Here is a 17,403-nt window from a genome sequence, read left to right as displayed (position 1 = left end):
GGCGCTGCTGGGGCGGGGCGCACGCGTCCGGGGCCCTCGGAAGCGGGCGGCCGGGCCACAGCGGGGCCTGAGCCTCCTGGGGTTTCGCGTGGGCGCGGCTGCGGCTGCGAGCGGAGGCTGCTGGACTGAAGTAGGACTCAGCACGCGCTGCGATGCCCGAGCCCTCCGGGTTCGGCTCCATTAATTTCCCTGCGCGTACACCTGTGTGGCCACCGCCCGCCCAGCAGAACGTGCCAGCACCCTCCAAAGGATCCCTCGCGCTTCTTCCCAACCTGCTTCCCTTCGTCGCACCCCCGGAGCGGTCCCAAGCCTCAGGCATCCACACTATTTCTGCTTTTTTGTCACTATAGATCCGTTTTTGCCTGGTTGTGGACTTGTTATACTTGAACTCGTACTAAATACTCTCATTTGGCTTCTTGCACTCGATCCTGCATTTCAGACCTTCCTGTTGTACCTAATAAAGCTGTGGTGAACATTCTGGTAAGGTTTGCTTTGGTGGACTGAAGCTCTTGTTTCTCTGGAGTAAATACCTCCGAGTGGATTTACTGGGGCACAAGGTGAGTTACGTTTACTTCCATTAGATGCTGTGAAACAGTTATGCAAGTGACATACTGTATACAGAGAGAGGCAGCGCAGGGAAAGGAGCAGGAGAGGGACAAGCAGCCTCCATGCTGAGCACGGAGTGCAGCACACGGCTGGATCTTGCAACCCTGAGATCATGACCTGAGCCAAAATCAAGAGTTGATCACCCAACAGACTGAGCCACCAGGTACCCTCTGGGTTATTTTTTGAACAAAGACAGGCCCAAATGGGGCTACCACAATGTAATTAATGTTATCGGTGTTCCCTTTGAGCAGACTGTTCCTGTGGCTGAACTTCTAACTTCATTTGTAAATGACCCCAGAAATCTGCATCTCAGAAATATAATGCCTGATCCATCCTATTAGAAGACCATCATCAATGTGGCAAAGTCTTGGTAATTCTAGAATGTGGAGATATTCACCCACTCTATTTTGACATGCCTCAATGCCCACAGGCCTGAAGTTGATGTTGCATATCATTTTTTTTTTTCTGTAGATTTACATTTTTCACTCCAGTCCTTTTTCAGGGCTTTGGAATCCACAACGGAGATGATAGAGGGGGTCATTGTTGGAGGGAAACACAAAAACCAAGCACTGGATAATTTCTCCTCCTCCAAGAGGCCTTGATCCAATTCTCCACCAATCTTCCAAATCAGTGATTTTCAATGTATGGTCCCTAGACCAGCAGCACCAGCGTCCCCTGGGATCTTGCGAGAAATATAAATTTTGGGGCCACACCCAGAACTGCTGAATCAGAAACTCTTGGGGTGAGGCTCAGCAATCTCTGCTTTGACAAGCTGTCCCCTCACCTCCCACATGATTCCGATGCATGCTGAAGTTTGAGAACCGCTGTCATTTCCTGAATCCACTGGAGTTGAGACTTTGCTGAATTTCCTTGACTGCTTTGGCCAATGTGGCCGTCCAGCCCCACCAGGAAATAATCCCTGCTAATGGCCACTCTATGTTAATCACTTCATCATGTTCACTTAACAGCTTGAGCAAGATGCTGGGCTGTACAAGGGCCGGGTGCTGGCCTGGTGTGCAAGAAAAGGCTCCGCAGATCAGACGTGCTGCCATGCACACTGAGATTTCTACACTGGTGTGATGCCTTCTCGGTGTGAAGGGCTGCCTCTTGGAGGAGTGAGAGGTTTAGGCAAAGGACTTCATAACCCCCTTTAAAGATCTCACACTCGGGATCCCTGGGTGGCGCAGCGGTTTGGCGCCTGCCTTTGGCCCAGGGCGCGATCCTGGAGACCCGGGATCGAATCCCACGTCGGGCTCCCGGTGCATGGAGCCTGCTTCTCCCTCTGCCTGTGTCTCTGCCTCTCTCTCTCTCTCTCTCTCTCTGTGACTATCCTAAATAAATAAATAAAATATTTAAAAAAAAAAAATCTCACACTCTAAGAGAAAGCCAAACAGATGCGTGGTCTTCAAGTAACTGGTGAGAATTCACGAATTTCCCAGTTTTCCTTTGTTCACCTACCCTGAGAGAGTATAGGTTCCAGGGTTTCCGTTAGAGTATCACTGTCTGACTACACCTCATTTACACCAACGTAATTATGATGCTATCTCTGGTCAGATATAATGGAAGGATATAATAAGATGAGAGCTGATTCTATTAGTCACAGTGCTTTTGGGTGCAAGGGACAGAAACTAAACTCAAGCAAAAAGAATTCCTTGGCTTGTGTAACTGCAGTACAAAGACCTGAAACCTATCTCGGGCACAGGTGGATCCAGGTGCTCACATCAGGCACGGTCAGGACTTATTTTCTTATGGTTCTGGAGGCTGGAAGCTCAAGATCAAGGTGCCAGCAGGACTGACCTCTGGCGAGGCCTCTCCTCCTGGACTGTAGACAGCCACCTGCTCACTGTGTCCTCATATGTCCTCACCTGTGTATGTATGGGGACAGGGGGTGTAGAGAGAGAGAGAGTTGGGGTGGGGGAAAGATCTGATGTCTCTTCTTTTTCTTACAAGGATACCAGTCCTACGGGATAAGGGTCCCACCCTTATGATCTCATTTACCCTTAATTAGCCCGTAAGGCCCCATCTCCAAATATAGTCACATTGGGGGCTAGGGTTTCAACATATGAATTTGGGGGGGAGGACATAATTCAGTCCATAGCAGGCCTCTAATCCAAATATGGGTCATGGCTCTATCTTTTAAACAACCATTATATCCAGGGGTTAGATATTTTTATTGAGCAGGCCAATTTCCACCTACCCACATAGCCGCATGTGGGTAGCTCTCCAGAACCACAGGAACTGAATGGGGGAGGGCTGATTCCCGAAAGGAAAATCAGGGTGCAGGTCTCAGAAAGGGGAATGAATGAATATTAGATAGTGTTATGGCCTGAATGTTTGTTTTGTCCACAAATTCATACGTTGAAGCTGTAACCTCCAGTGTTTTGCTATTTGGAGATGGGGCCTTAGAGAGGTAATGAGGGTCAGGTGAGGTCATGAGGGATTAGTGCCCATGGCATTTGTGCCCTTATAAGAGCACCAGAGAGTTCTTTTTTTCCCTGTCTGCCATGTGAAAATACAGCAAGAGGGCTGCTGTCTGTAAGCCAGGAAAAGAGCTCTCACCAGAAACAGAATCGGCTGGCAACTTTATCATGGACTTCCCAGCCTCTAAGACTGTGAGAAAATAAATGTCTGTCGTTTAAGGCCTCCAGTCTATGGTATTTTGTTATGGCAGCCCAAACTGAGAGAGGAAGGCAAAAGCACCCATGTCTGCGACATTCTTCTAATACCTGCATTTAAATCCTTCTTGAGTTATTTTAGAAGTTTCTTAGGCTCAGAGGGCCAGCCAGACTTTCAGGCCCTTCTGAGGAACATCAGGTGTCCCTAACTTCTTGTCCATATCCTAGTGGACCAGGATGGCCCATGAGCCAGGAGCAGCCCATCAAGGGGTTAGCCAGCAGCATCTGGAGTAGGCCTGACATGCAGGAGAACTTTGCCTAACAGAAGCCCATCAGATCCTCTGTGTTGAGGAATCTGACTTGGAGGCACTGGGAGGGGTGAGCAGTGGCAAGTAGAGGCAGCAGAAGCCAAAGGAGCACAAGAGAAAAGGCAGTTGTGAGGCTGGAGGGCCATGGTGGGAAAGAGGGAGGACTGAGCGGAAAAGAGTGGCTGAAACCCAGTGGATGGAGAGCCACGTATGCTCATTACTAAGAACCAATAAGAAACCTGGTTCTTGGCTCTAGGCAGGACCCTGAAACCTGTCTCTGCTACCTGGCTGTGTGGCTGAGGGCAGGACTCTGGAACCAAACCACTTGAGTTTGGCTCCTGGTTCCATCCCTTGCTAGACATGTGTCCTTGGGCAAGTTACCCAACCTCTCTGAGCTTCCATTTCCTTGACTGTAAAGAGGAGCAACAGAACTGACCCTCAGGGTAATTGTGAGACATGAATGGGATAATATACACGGATGGTGCCTCTAATAGTGTTTGGCTCATAATAATAAATGTTACTTTTTTTTTAAAGTTACTATTGCAGGGATGCCTGGGTGGCTCAGTCAATTAAACATCCCACTCTTGGTTTCAGCTCAGGTCATGATCTCATGGGTTGTGGGATGGAGCCCTGCCAGGCTCTGAACTCAGCAGGAGTCTTCTTGAAGAGTCTTTCCCTCTCTCCCTCCCCCTACTTGTGCCCACATGCACGCACGCGTGTGCTCTCTCTTTCTCTCTCTCAAATCAATAAATGAATCTTTTTTAAAAAAAGTTATTATTCCAAGGGGTGCCTGTGCAAGGCTGGCTCTGTTGGAAAGCATGCAACTCTTCATCTCCAGGTTGTGAGTCTGAGCCCCATGTTGGGTGTAGAGATTATTTAAAAATAAAATCTTAAAAAAAAAAAAAAAAAGAAAGATAAAGAAAATTCCAGGTCCAGATGGTTTCATTGGAGAGTTCCACCAAACCTCTAAAAATTATTATCCCTTATGTCCTTATGTAGTCAAACAAGAAGGCTCCACCATCTGGAGGCTGAGGGACCCCCAGTGGGTTGCTGTTTCCATAACCATAAGAATCCGAGATCATTTTTATTTTTAATCAATTAATTAATTAATTATTTTGAGATTTTATTTATTTATTCATGAAAGACACTGAGAGAAAGGCAGAGATGTAGGCAGAGGGAGAAGCAGGCTCCAGGCAAGGAGCCTGATGTGGGACTTGATCCTGAGACAGCAGGATCACATCCTGAGCCAGAGGCAGGTGCTCAACCACTGATCCACCCAGGCATCCCCCATTTTTAAATCTATCATCTATCTATCTATCTATCTATCTATCTATCTATCTATCTACTTATCATCTATTTATATATTTATTTGACACAGAGACAGAGCACAAGCAGGGAGAGCAGCAGGCAGAGGGAGAGGGAGAATCAGGCTCCATCCCAAGACCCGGAGATCATGACCTGAGCCGAAGGCAGACACTTGACCAATTGAAACCATCCAGGCACCCCTCGGAGACCATTTCTCAGGGTGAAATAAAAGACTTTCTGGATCTGTAATAGAATGCCAGGCAATCTGAATAACCGAAAGAGCTTCTGGGGGAAAATTTTACTGGGAAGGGGAGGTCAGGGAGAAAGAGGATTCACCGAGTTATTTGTGACTCCTGCTCCATTCAGCAAATATTACAGGACACTTCCACAAGCCAGGCAGAACAATTCATAGAAGAGGAACTCCCTCACCTGGGGAGGTTGTAGCCTATAACAATATGGGGGAACGGAGTCAGGTAATAGAGGGAGCTTTGACTGTCACCTCCTTGGAGCAGAGTCTAGATCTGGACTGAAAGTTTCCTTGCTCATGTCTAGTGGGTAGCAGAGTGCCTGGCCCAAAGCAGTGCCAGATACTCTTACATGTAACTTGATGAGTGGCTTACATATTTGTAAGATTAACACAGAGCTGCAGGGCTGGCTCACAGCAAGGAGTAACCAGTCTATCCAGAGTGGGGAGGGGAAAGGTTCATGGAGGTGTTGGCGCTTGGTACCATGTCTTGAAGGGTAATTAAAAATGTGTTGAGTAGGCAACAAAGGGAATGGCATGCCAAGGCAGGAGGCATGAAACAGCACCAAAGAATTCAGTGAATGCTGTTGACACTGATGACGATGACGACGAGGTGTACGGTCATGGTGGTGTTGCCCTGGTCACAGCTCCTTCTCTGACACATTCCCATCTTGGTTCCTGGGATTCTCTGCAGGGAACGTCTGAGAGTGTCTTGCTTATCTCTTCCTATTCTGTGCTGTGATTTGCAAATTAGAATCACCTGTGAAAAATACATCCACTCAGGCTCAGCCCTGGGGATCCCAATCAGGGTGCTCAGGTAGAGCCAGGACATCCATTTTTGGATGGTGATGTTGATGCTTTGAGAATGGTTGACTGGGCAAATTGCCAATGGTCCAACAAAGTCCAGCTGACATGTCACCGACTGTGGGGAGCCTTCCTTGAGCAATGAACAGTCTCCTGTGGCATTCATTCAACCAGCATTTATTGAGTCTCTACAAAGTGCCAGGCTCTGTGTTGGACATGGAGATACATGTTCTTCGGCCTTCAGGAGCTTCCTAGGAAGAAGGAAGTAGCTGGAAAAAGTTGGCAATTTAAATACACTATGGTGAAGGTTAATGACAGGTAAGAGTAGAGTGCTGTGGGACCCCCTGGGAGACACTTTGCTGGGGAGTGGTAGGGAACTTAGGGAAGGCTTCCTGGATTGGTGGTTGGAGAAGAGAGTTCAGATAAACACTCAGTGGGTAAAATGTATCAGAGGGCATGAAGTTCATTGAGGGCTGAGCATGGGGCTGCAAAAGAGGGGAAAGTGCTAGACGAGGCTGAAGAGGTGGCAAGACAACATGGTAAAGACAGGTGGGGCCCCTCACTCCTGTGTGTGCACCCAGTCCTGCACCTACAATGCAAATGTCTGATGCTCCACACTTCAGGCTTGGCTGTCTCTTCCCAGGCTGGGAGATTCTAGAAGGAAGGATTTATGTGTGGAAACTCCATAGTCGGGGTCATGCCCTTGGGTTTGGATCCTAACTCTGCCACCTACCAACTCTGTAAACTTGGGGAGTTTCTGAGCCTCTCTGGGAGTCAGTGTCCTTATCTGGAAAATGGGGATGAAAATTTGTACCCATACTTCCTAATCCAATTATCATCTGCAGCATATCAAACCACCCCAAAGGTCAGGGGCTTACAATCATTATTATCCCATATGGTTCTCATGATTTGACCTGGCTTAGCTGGGTGGTTCTCGCTTGGGGTCTCACACAGTTGTGAGTTGTAATGAGATGAGAGTCAGGAAATTGAGCGAAGGCTCAATTGTGCTGGACATCCTAGAAGATTCTCTCACATGTCTGGCAGTTGATGCTGGCTGTTGACAGGAAGCTCAGCTATGGCTGTCAAATGGAGTGCCTGCATGTGGCTTCTCCATGTGGTTCGGGCTTCTCAGAGCATAGCAGTGAGCATTCCAGGAGGCAGGGCAAGGACGATGCCAGGCCAGTTAAATGCTATGCCTGGAACTGGAATATAATCAATTCCTCCATATCCTACTGGTTAATGAGTTCACAGAACCTGCCCAGATTCTAGAGGGTGGTAAAATAATTCCACCATTTGATTAGGAAGTCGTATGGTGACACTACCAAGCCATCTTTCGAAAATACAACCTGCCATGCTTTCTACGAGGATTAGATAAATTAAAGCATGGAAAGCTCTCGGCACCATGCCTAGCACATAACAAGTCCTCTGAAGTATGCAGGCTCTTCTTGGCCTTTATCCTGACATCCTCAGCACCAATCACAAAGCCTGGCACAAAAAAGTGCATCTTTATTATTTTTCAATTTGATAATGGATAAACTATTTACCATGTATTTATGTTTAATTGTCATGCAGCCCAAGAATAATTGTGATTCTCATTAAACAGGTCGGATCGATCTCCCTGTTCTATTAAATTAAAATTAAGTCTGAACATGCATGCTCAATCTGCATTATTTGTTGTGCATACGGAATGATTCTCTATCGAGAAATGGGGGAAAAGTGAGAGAAAACATATCTAGAGAGTCAAGAAAAGAGTAGTGTGGAAAGAGCACTGGATTCAGAGTTAGCAGACCTGACTTGGGATCCGGTGCCTTGGAAGCCACTCTGAGCATAGATCTCACCTTCTCATCTGCAAAGCGAAGGGTGACGCAGCTTTCTGCCCAGGGCTGCTGTGAGGCTAGACTAAGTTAAGATTATGCTTGTTTGGGCATTTGGTACAGGTTAGTGGAATGGGAAACAGGCTGGGATGAAAGCTGCTTGGGCCTGGCAGGTTGGGGCACTGGCAAACAGGTGCAAACAGCATTTTAAGCCAGGACCTAGCAAAAGACAAAACAAAACAAAATCAAACCCCAAGCACACAAAAAAGCAAAAACCTCAGGGTTGCCTTTGGTTCATGTTTGCCCTCTTGGCTTATAACTGTCACCCAGTTTATAGGACTTGTCCCTCAGAAACCCAAAAGAGAGGTCTGTGCATAATGGAGGGACAAGAAACATTGCTAGGACTTGCTTGCCCATTCAAGCCATCTGTCCTTTGTTCCAAGCCTGCATTTGAGAATTTGGGACTAAACTGCACAGGTGACTCCTCATTACCTCCCTGTCCTGCCCAGTGTGTTTCTGGAAAAGCCACCATATGGTGGCTTGTCATTGAGTATACCGGTAGCCCCTGATGTTTGTCTGTTCCAATATGATTGGCAAGGTGAGGTCTATTGGCCAATGTGCACATTATGACATTTGATGGATCAGGCAGTGAAGGCCGGCCTTACAGTTTTCTCTCATTTTGTTCATTTCCTATGTGTTTGCCACATCTCAAGGAGACTTGCAGGCTTCCTGTAGACAGTGTGGTTTGTGAATGCTCCTCAATGGTTGTAACTTGAGTGGCTTACCCATGTTTTGGGGACTGTGCATTCTAGGAGAGGTGGGGCAGGGGGAGGACACCCTACTTCCTTATGCAGAGGAGGGTAGGCATAAAGATCCTGGTTTTGTTTGTTTGATTTCTGGAATAAGGAGATGGGACTCAGGCTGCTGCTTTGCCTGTAGGTGAGGTTGTCTGAGCCTCAGTGTCCCTTTTGTGAGCTGGACAGGTACCACCTGTCTTTGGTGATAAAGGAACACACAAATAGAAAGAAAAATTTGCTTTTTTTTTTTTTTTATGATAGTCACAGAGAGAGAGAGAGAGGCAGAGACACAGGCAGAGGGAGAAGCAGGCTCCATGCACCGGGAGCCCGACGTGGGACTCGATCCCGGGTCTCCAGGATCGCGCCCTGGGCCAAAGGCAGGCGCCAAACCGCTGCGCCACCCAGAGATCCCAAAAATTTGCTTTTTAAGATAATGTTTTCTACCAGAATCGGTACTCCTTCTATGAAGTTATCAACAGGGGGGAAGAAAAAAGAGGGGGGCGGCTCTTTTTCCTACTTTATCCATGGGATCTTTCGCAAATGAGAGAAATGGGGGCCAAAGAGGACCATGCTTCCTTTCAAAAGGAGACTGACAATGGGTATAGTCCCCTGAATGGTTTTCAGGCAATTGTTCTGGGGGCCACTGGGCTGCCTTCACAAGGTGGACTTGAATGTTAATTGTCCCACAGATCATGAGGATCTTGGTTTTTCCAACCTTCTCAAAACCACTGCCTGCTCTGGTCTTTGATTTTAAAAATATTTGTTATTTCCCAACTATGAATGCATCTCCTGCTCATTATAGAAAAATAGGGGAGATTCAAAACAATGAAGAAAACTAAAATCACCCCATGATCCCACAACTCTTTATAATATGGTTTGCTTTGCCTCTTCTCAACTCCAAGTTATATTATAAACGTGTTCTAATAAGAATTCCTCACAGTTTTCAGTGGCAACATCGATTTGTGTGTTCACAGACAACTTATTTTTCTCCATTATGTAATCTTAGAAAGACAGCACTTTAACAACTGATCTTCTAGTTAATAACCAATTTAGCAACCGCAGTTCAGCACAGCCTGAGAAATGTGTTAAAAATACAAAGTTAAATCATTAATGATGGTGCTCACCAATTCTGATTCGGAATGAACTTGAGAGTGCATTCATTTCTAAAGGCTTGTTCAATGGACTTATTTATTTAGCCATTCTTCTGTTAGGGTTTTAGTTGATGCAGTTTTTTTTTTTTTAATTTGTTTTTATTTTAAGGAAACTCTGGGCCACATGTGGGGCTTGAACTCATGACCCTGTGATCAAGAGTTGCATACTCTACAGATTGAGCCAGCCAGGCATCCCTGCAGTTTTTTTTTTTTTTCTACTTATATAAGACCAGGATTAACATCTTTGTGCATGAATGTCAGGCTCCTAAGAGAAGCAACCCGAAGTCCAAGGGAATGAATATTTTTAAGGCTTTTCATAAATATTGCCAAATAGATTCCTGGAAATGTTGTATCACTTTATCCCCACACCCTATAAAGTTTCCACCTGCTTCTTTTCCTCACACTACTGATGTTTTCAGTGGGCTAGGCTGGAGGAGCTGCAGACCGGGGTAAGACCTGCACGATGTCAGCCCAAGCCATTCCAATTACTCATGGTGTAACCTTGATAGACTGCTGACAATGAAGTCTCACCGTCCTTATCAGATAAACGGGGCTGTGGACACCTGCTTTATCTAAGACACAGATGTTCTGAGGACCAACTAATGCATGTATGCAAGTAACTTGTCAAGTATAAAATTGTAAGTTGACTCATCTGAAATTTTTGTAGGTCAAAGAGTCAAATATTGGCAACTTCGTTCAACCCAATACTGTATCATTAAGTGGCTAGAGGTTGTTAGGCAATTAGTCATTTATGCCTTCCAGAAACTAATCAGCTAGTTGTGTTTCCCCAGGTACCTCGCTCAGTAATCACCTGGTAGCTCTCATTATTAAGCGCTTTCTGACATTTGTTTTCAAGCACCGCAAGTGGCTCCACGGATTCAGCTCTTCACCCGCAGGTGGGTCCTTGGTGGCCTGCGCAGTGCTGGGTCCCCCTGTCATGCACAGAGCACTCACTCACCCACACCTCCCTCACATTCTGACGGCACTGGTTTCGCAGCCACTCTCAGCTTGTTTTTAATCTGCTAATCCTTTAAGGTCTTTTGGGACTCTGGGTGAACTTCCCATCATCTTCACTGAGCCAGATTGTATTCCAACTGCTGCGCTGAGCTCCAGAGGGAAGAGGGAGATGAAAATGCACAACCCAACCTCTGCAACACGTCACAGACCAGCTGGGAGAAAGATGGTAATAAGCCACTTGACAGCATGACAGATAGGGGCCATAAGGGCATTTCAAAATGCCCCACGGTGTTTTTCTTTTAGAATTAACTTTATCAAGGGGTAATTTACATAAAACAAAAATGCATCTTAAGAAACAGTTTGTGAATTTTGGCAAATATATATGCATATGTAACCCCCACCACGATCAAGATGTACACTATTTCTGTCATCTCAGAACATTTCCCCGTGCCACTTTCTAGATAATTTCCTCCACCTCTAATCTCAGGCAGCTGCTGATCAGCTTCCTATCACTACAGATTTGTTTTGCCTGTTTTTTGATTTTCATATAAATAGAATCAAACATTATATATACATACATACATATATATATATAGTTAAAGATTTCATTTATTCATTAGAGAGAGAGAGAGAGAGAGACACAGGCAGAGGGAGAAGCAGGCTCCATGCAGGGAGCTGGACCTGGGACTCAATCCCAGGACCCCAGGATCACGCCTTGGGCTGAAGGCGGCGCCAAACCGCTGAGCCACCGGGCTGCCCAAACATTATATATTTTTTATCTGGCTTCTTTCATTCATCATAGTATTTCAGTGATTCATCTACATTGTTGCATGTGTCTAGTTTGATCCTTCTGGTCGCTGAGTCGGATTCCATTGAGTGAATGCACCATCGTTTGTTTATTCTGTTTGGTAGTCACTTTGGTTGTTTTGGCCAATTATGAATACAGCAGCCATGCATATTCTTGCCTAACTCTTTATGTGGACATATTTCTCTTAGGTAAATAGCTAGAAATGGAATTGCTGAGACATCTTGTAAGTGTATGTTTACCTTTATAAATAATTATACTATTTTACAGTCCCATCAGCAATGGATGAGAATTCCAGGTTCTCCATGAACTTGTCAACACTTGGTATCACCAGTCCTTTTAATTTTAGTCTTTTTGGTGGGTGTGATGCAGCATCTCATTGTGTTTTTAACTAGAAAAATAAGTACCTTGTTCCTGTTAGAGTTGAGGCCTCACTCTTATAGGGTTGTGTTCTTTGGCACTAAGACACAACTTACTTCCAGAGAAGGAAGCCATTTCTCAAGGATAACTAATTGTCTTTGAGATGCAACAAGGTCAAGTTTTCATTATAAGTTAAAATGACTGGAGGCCATATTTTTCATGTTTCCTTCACACGCTGTCTTAATATCACAGTGACCAAAGTCAGGTCATGAAAACTCCTTTGAATCCCCATCCCCCTCCTGTTTCTCTTCCTAGGATCTTTCCAGGTTATCACTATCCTTAAACAATAGCTTTAGTGACCCGAGAAGGCCTGAGTCACTCTCTCAAGTGGCCTCTCAAATCTATCTTTCTTTCTTTTCTTTTTTTTTTTTAAGATTTGAGAGAAAGAGAGAGCTTGAGCACATGGAGGACATGGCAGGAAGGGGCAGAGGGACAGAGAGAATCTCAAGCAGTCTCCCCACCGAATGTGAAGCCTGATGTGGGGCTCGACCTCACGACTCTGAGATCATGACCTGAGCTGAAACCAACAGTCAGATGCTTAACTGACTGAGCCACCCTGGTGACCCCTTTTTCTACCTTTCTATTGCTGGAAGTAGTACTGGAACTAACATTGACTTATATATACCATCACTATTGTCATCTACTTAGAGTCTTGTGATGATTATTAGAAGCTAAATCAGAACCAAGGTGTTACATATTTGCTTGAAAGCCAGGTTGCCAGGATGTCCTGTGCATTGGTTAGGATGCATACTGTTGCAAGTAACAAGAATTAGTTCAAGCAAAGTGAGTCTAAGTGCTCTGTCCTTGCAAACGCCAGAGTTTGACAGCATGGATTCTGTGGCTCAATGATGTAACCATGTAGTTTCTTTTCATCCCTGTGCTCTTCCTTCCAGTCACCTTCATCCTATGATTGGCTCCTCCTGTGGTCACAAAATATTTACCAACAATTTCCCGCCTACTCATTTGCTCACAACTCCACAAGAGGCAAGCCCTGAGTCACATGCTCATCCCTGAACCAATCGGTATGGCCAGGGGGTGGGATCAGCTCAGCAGAGCCACAGGCCCCCATCCTAGGGTCCTGGTGGAGTCAACTTCCCCCAGGACGCTGGGACATAAGTGAGTGGGTCTTTATTGAATCAAAGCTAAGATAACAAGAGGAAGGAGGAAAGATGTGGGCCAGGCAGCAACAAGGTCCACTACACTTCCTGGATTTAGTTATTCTGAATATTCTAGGGAAAAAAACCCCTCTGTCATAGACATTGAAGTTTTCTCAAAACATACCTTCCAAATGCAATGTCTCTCCGGTCAATCACTTTCTTGTCGGCCACCTTCCTTAGTTTCCGAAGTCATCATTCTACGTTGCCAAGCATATTCCCTCAAGCCTGATCCTCTTTTCTATATCAGACACCTAAGTTCCCCTGCCCCCTAACTTGTAACCATACTTATTCTAATCTTCCTCATTACTCTCAGCCATCAACATGGGGATAGTTATCCTACCTTCCTTCACAACCATCTGCTTGCGACTTGCATTTGGCAGCAGCACACAGCCAGAACTTCTATGTAAGGCCAAGTTAACAAATTCTTCTTAGGCTGTCATCTTATAGGGTATGTGTTTGCTCGTGTGTCCCTAGCCTTGTATGCCCAAATTATTTCTTCTGTGAAAAATCCATCTTTTCAATTAAAATAAAATTGTCTAGGGGATTAGAAATACAAACTTTAAATTGATTTTCTACCCAGGGCTGTATCTTCAGTTAGTATTTTTAAATGTCCATGCTCTATGCAGAGATGACTTTATGTATTTAAACTCTCTTGTGTGCTGATACCCTGAAGGGATTTTTCTGTGAAAGCAGCAACTTTTAAATGCACAAAAATAACTGATATTGAACAGTATTATCTCTAAGTTTTCTTAGTTTCCAAATATTGGCTAAATATTTATCTTTTGGGGCTGTGAGTTGGACATTGCAATGATTAATTGCTTAAAGTATATCATTGATTCACTATAAGTGGTAAAATATATCAAACTCAAAACCCACCAAGCTTCATCAAAGAGGACGTGATGGTTTTGGGAGAGCAGATGGTGAACACAGATGCCAGAGAACAGTTTAAGCACATTGTATACTATCCATGTAATAATACTTTTCAAACCCCAGAAACCTATTCTTTTTGTTTTGTTGGCTATATTTCAGTGGCTTTTTTATTTCTCTTTCTTAGAAGAAAAATTGAAGCAGTTCAAAACTTACAGCTTTGTCTAAACAGAGAATCACTTTATTGTCTAAAAACCCACACTTAAAAATTCATGAACAAAGTCAATATTCAAAAGAGGAAATATGAATTTCCTTTCAGTTAAAAAATTAATTTTGGGGGGTTTTGTTTTGTTTTTTTGGCAAACTCTCAGGATAACACACAAATGGTTGAGCTCCTGGAAAACCACAAATACAGGCAACAAATGCCCCTCCATGGACACAAATGAGTACTGTTCTCTTGAAATAGATCTCTTTGGTGCTACTGGTTCAAGACCTATAGTTGCCCTTTTGGAGAATATTTCAAAGTGGTTTATGGAACTTCTCAACCTAGAAGTTACTTCCTATAAATGGGGCATGATTATAGAAATCATTCACACACACACACACACACACACACACACACACACTCTCACCCCACAGGGAGGGGGTGGGGAGAACATAAAACAGGCTTCTTTCTTGATGGCTGTTTCCAGAAGTTTCCAGAAACAGACACATCTGGAGGTTATAGTTTTTCTGCCTTTTGTGGAACTCTGGTTGCAATGCAAAGCACTTAGAACACTCACAGAATACATGGAAAGCGAATATGCCTCTGTGTGAGAGAGAGAGAGAGAGAGGAACAGAGGCAGAGCACACAAACTCTGACCAGTGATTTCCGCTTTTCTTGCAAAATCAGCGAGTTGGAGGCTGTCCTGGTGATGGTGAGGAATGCAGTTTCCAGAGGACTGCAGCCCTATCACCTGCAGATCCGTGTTGCTAAAGCTCAACTCTCATGGCTTGCTGCATGTTGGACTCAGAGTAGCCTTCTATATACCCAACACCCATCCACAACCACACAGTGGTACCCTACACTCACCTTATTCTTGGCACCCCCCCGCCCTCACTACCTCTTTGGATCCAGAACCCAAGAACAGACTTCATCATTGTTGTCAAAAGTCTGTGGTGGGTGTTAGACCCAAAGAAATCTCAACTCTCCTATGCAGAGGTAAACAAAACAGTTAAACAGGAAGACCAACCAAACAACGGACAACAGAAAGAAACAGCACTGCCAGACAACTGTAGGAGAGTGGAGGCCACAGGAGATAGCAACCGAGACTCACTGTCATCAACAATACTAACGTTTCTGTGTTTTTTTGTTTTTCAGAAGAAGCTCACATTGAAAAATCATCCAAGATACACTGCCGTACCAGCAAGAACCATACTGCCTAAACACACTTCCTCTAAATACACATCTGCCTTGCTGCCTGGGGTTCTTCCCACCAACTGATGGTATCGAATAATGATGCCACAAAATATTAGTTCTGGAGATTGGAGACATTTCGGTCCAGTGTTTTCCGCAAAGTATGGTACATGTGTCACTGTGGTCAGCAAGTATCTTAGAGTACATGCATGTATTTATCGTTTTAATGTTTATGCACTTATTCTAATATGTATTAGGAAAAAACATGCCACCAGCACATCAATCTGGGCACTCAGCAGCATCACTGCAAAGCCCATGTCTCATTCAATGCTTTCTGGGCCAACTGGTTAGCATGTGAGAATCATGGCTGGTGAACCCCAGTCTTGGGGGAGATGGGTCTCTCCTACCACCTTGGCCTGGTGGCTGTGGGCAACGGTATTTGGGCAATACTGCAATTGGGCAGCCCTGTGAAGACGATACCCACAGCACCCAACCTTAGGTTTTTAGCAGGAAGTCTCCTTTCTCAAATCAGACAACTTCCCCCAGATTTCGAAACATTTAATCAGAAAAGAATCCGGACATTTAAAAATTAGATTTACAAAATTGACACGGTCTTAATATTAGCAATTTATCTATTATACATTGTCTAAGAAAATAAGGTCTATGAAGACATCAACAAAGTATTTAAGAATTCATTATAAGCTACAACAATTTGCAAATAAGTATCCAGTTTAATTGTAACAAACCACTGTGAACAAATTTAACTAAGTATATAAAAACATTAGTTAAATACAATTCTCTGGAAATATACATTATACCTACAGTTGTTGTTGTTTGTTTGTTGTTTTTTTTTTTTTTTTACAGTTAGACTCTTCTTGTTTCCTCCCTTTTAATTCTCAAAATGGCAAATCACTGTATGGTCCTGGATCTCCAAGCTATAAAACTGAAATATGTGTTTCCAGCATAGCAGATGGTGACCAGGAAGGCGAAGAACTGGAGAAAAAGAGCATAGTAGAAAGAAGGCTTAGGGCACATTCTAATTAGCAAAAGTTATCATTTCACCTCCATTGAATCAGGCACTCATAGCATCCCTTGACTCCAGGGTTTCTCATCTAAAACTGCTTTATTGGTTTAATTACCTTCCTTTTGAAACAATCTCTGGCTACGCTGAATGTTTGGGCTTTTTTGGTTTTTGTTTGTTTGTTTGTTTTTGTTTTGAAACACATCTGGAAAGCTTGAGTTTTGCTCAAATAACCACAGGGTGTTCACTTCGGGGTGAATATGGTAGTGTGTATCTGAGAAAAGCACACACATTCCTAATTTAGTGCAGACAATTTTAGATCAGGGTTTAACCTCAGATTGCCATAGGGTCAGTTAAATAAAGGAGTCAAGTGGGTGAGCGGAAGGGATAAAGCCACATGGTGTGAATGGTGAGCAGGGAAAATGCAAGCTCCTTGGAAGGGGCAGCTACTGCCCAGTTGTGGCTGATTCTTGCTGTATGATAGCTTGAGCCCAGAGCTGCTAAAGCTCGTGATTTAAAGAAAAAAAAAATTTTTTTTTTTAAAGTAGGCTCCATGCCCAGTGTGGAGCTCAATGCAGGACTGAACTCAGGACCCTGAGATCAAGACCCGAGCTGAGATCAAGAATTGGACACTTAACTGACTGAACCATGTGCACCATGCTCTTTACCTTTAATATAGATTTCTGAATATAAATATAAGAATCGAAGGAACAGGGGGGTGGGGAGTGCCTGAGTGGCTCCGTTGGTTGAGGATCTAACTCTTGATCTGAGCTCAGGGTCATGAGTTTAAGACCCATATTGAGCTCCACACTGGGCATAGAGCCTACTTAAAAAAAAAAAAAAAAGAATATAACAAATGGCTACATATCATCAGTTTTAATATGATCATTTTGATATTCTTGTCGAACTGTCATCCCCACCCCCTGCCAATTACATCTTTTGGGAATGTAATATTTTAACGCCAACTCAGAGAAACTTCTAAAATAAGTTTTGCAAATCAGAACTACAATACACATTTATGGTTCAAAAAATGCAAACAGAATAGAAGCACATAAATTAAAAAGCAGAAGCCCTGCAGGCTGCTCCCATCATCATCCAACCAGTCTCTGGATGGAACCTCTGTTGGTGTGTGCTTT

At 44.3% G+C, this 17,403-nt stretch overlaps 1 protein-coding gene and 2 long non-coding RNA genes across 5 annotated transcripts in view; 2 read left to right on the top strand and 1 right to left on the bottom strand.

The window, feature by feature from the left end:
- Positions 1–12: 12 nt before the first annotated feature.
- Positions 13–17,124, top strand: LOC144294035 (uncharacterized). Its single transcript, XR_013361431.1, has 3 exons — positions 13–557; positions 10,680–10,827; positions 15,211–17,124. It is a non-coding gene; the product is annotated as an uncharacterized LOC144294035 (long non-coding RNA).
- Positions 1,977–7,530, top strand: LOC144294036 (uncharacterized). The gene is made up of 2 exons (XR_013361432.1): positions 1,977–2,022; positions 4,908–7,530. It is a non-coding gene; the product is annotated as an uncharacterized LOC144294036 (long non-coding RNA).
- The window catches only part of CMTM8 (CKLF like MARVEL transmembrane domain containing 8), a 108,494-nt gene continuing 106,880 nt past the window's right edge, over positions 15,790–17,403 (bottom strand). For all 3 annotated transcript variants that reach the window (XM_077865556.1, XM_077865554.1, XM_077865555.1), the window contains one exon: positions 15,790–16,239. In XM_077865556.1, coding sequence (XP_077721682.1) covers positions 16,156–16,239 — 84 coding nt within the window. In that variant the 3' untranslated portion in view covers positions 15,790–16,155. The remainder of the gene's footprint in view (positions 16,240–17,403) is intronic.

This window comes from Canis aureus, chromosome 22 (assembly GCF_053574225.1).
Source record: "Canis aureus isolate CA01 chromosome 22, VMU_Caureus_v.1.0, whole genome shotgun sequence".
NCBI classification, from domain to species: Eukaryota; Metazoa; Chordata; class Mammalia; order Carnivora; family Canidae; genus Canis; species Canis aureus.
The sequence above is the reverse complement of the archived record's forward strand: the minus strand, read 5'-3'. Positions and strand labels throughout refer to the sequence as shown.